This window comes from Pygoscelis adeliae, unplaced genomic scaffold (genome assembly GCF_000699105.1).
Source record: "Pygoscelis adeliae isolate BGI_AS28 unplaced genomic scaffold, ASM69910v1 Scaffold275, whole genome shotgun sequence".
In the NCBI taxonomy this organism is placed as follows: Eukaryota; Metazoa; Chordata; class Aves; order Sphenisciformes; family Spheniscidae; genus Pygoscelis; species Pygoscelis adeliae.
Window position 1 is genome coordinate 149,410 of NW_008824763.1, and position 1,477 is coordinate 150,886.

Here is a 1,477-nt window from a genome sequence, read left to right on the forward strand (position 1 = left end):
TGCTTCCCGCAGCCGTTGCACTCCTAGGGCTTCTCGCCGGTGTGGATGCGCTTGTGGCCCTTCAGCGTGCTCTCATCCCGGAAGCAGCTGCCGCAGAACTCGCACTCGTAGGGGTGGTCGCCTGCAAGCACACGCCCGTGTCAGAGCCACCATCGTGCCGCGCCAAAACGAGCTCCCCGGCCTGGGTTTACGCCCGGCACCCGCTGCCGCCATCCCGGGGGATGGAGCCGTCCCAGCCACCCCAGCGCGGCACGCCAGTCCCTGTGCGGAGGGGATGCTCGGGTCCGCAGCAGGGTAAAGAGACCGGAGGGCACCGTGACCCTCCTGCCACCAATTCCCAGGCTTTTCACCTGGCATTGCCAGCACAGACCCGGCCCCGGGCGTCTCCCGCGCTCCAGACCGGGCGGCTGATAAATGAACTCCGGTTCGGCACCAAAGGCAGAATGATTTGAAGGAAAGGTGAGGGCTCCAGCTACTTATTTATTACAGCCGCGAAGGCAAGGACAATAAAGATAGATTGATCGTCCGAGACGTTGTTCATGAATATTTAAATATTACTGATTTGTCTTGTCACTGTAATTACAATTTCTCTGTGCCGCATATCCTACAAGCACAGTTTATGGTAAAGAATGGCCAACTGTATTTCACTTGTCCTGCTGCAGATGTGCGGAGCTGCCAAGCGTGTAATGTTCCCCGCATTTCATACATTTTCTTCAGCTGTGAAGGCTTAAGTCATCCACAATGACCTACGTTTTTTCATTATCCCCGTGTCAAACTGCACTCGTGCCTGGGCATAAATTGTCCTTCTCGTTATATACTCACATGCCTGCGCTTTCGCTTCCTCTTTAAAATGATATTTTACTCTCTCCCCGTGTGCCGCAGCCGAGACCTGCGGCCCCTCGCCTCCTCCCGCAGCTGCCCGCTGGGCACCGGAGGAGGAGGAAGATGCTCAGGATACGTTTTGGACCCCCCCCCCCCTCCGGCAAGGCAGGCGGTGCCTGTTGGCAGCTGCGCTTCACCTCCCCATGCCCAATCCCAAATGATCGCCTTGGTTTTCGATCCTGTAGTCAAAGATAGCGATTTTGCGGCCAGAGGCAGACAGCATTTCCACGCGCTCAATTTTTAGGAGAAGCCGCGTAAATGGGAGCCAGGGCCCCCAGAGTGCTCCGGCCCCGGGAGGAGCGCGAGCATCCCACATCCGTGCAGGATGAAACCACGCAGCACGATTAAACACCCCTAAAGCACCGACGATCCCGGTGTTTTTTCGCAGCCAGGAGCTGCTGAAGCAGCAGAGGTTGGGGTGGGACACGCGCGCCCCGACCCGCCGCCCAGGTCACCGGATTACTGGCTACAAATGGCTCCGGCGCTCGGCATTAACGTGCTTATCATCAGCGCGCGCCTCCCGTTTCCCCATGTTGGGACCCCGAGCCCAGGCACACGTCTGGGTCTGGCAGCCGCCAGCCACAGCCCGGGTGGA

At 58.6% G+C, this 1,477-nt stretch overlaps 1 protein-coding gene across 1 annotated transcript in view; it reads right to left on the reverse strand.

Annotated features, from left to right (window-relative positions):
• Positions 1 to 5: 5 nt before the first annotated feature.
• Positions 6 to 1,477, reverse strand: part of LOC103916555 (zinc finger and BTB domain-containing protein 16-like) — a 23,269-nt gene continuing 21,797 nt past the window's right edge. Inside the window, exon 4 of the mRNA XM_009323563.1 lies at positions 6 to 121. Coding sequence (XP_009321838.1) covers positions 24 to 121 — 98 coding nt within the window. The 3' untranslated portion in view covers positions 6 to 23. The remainder of the gene's footprint in view (positions 122 to 1,477) is intronic.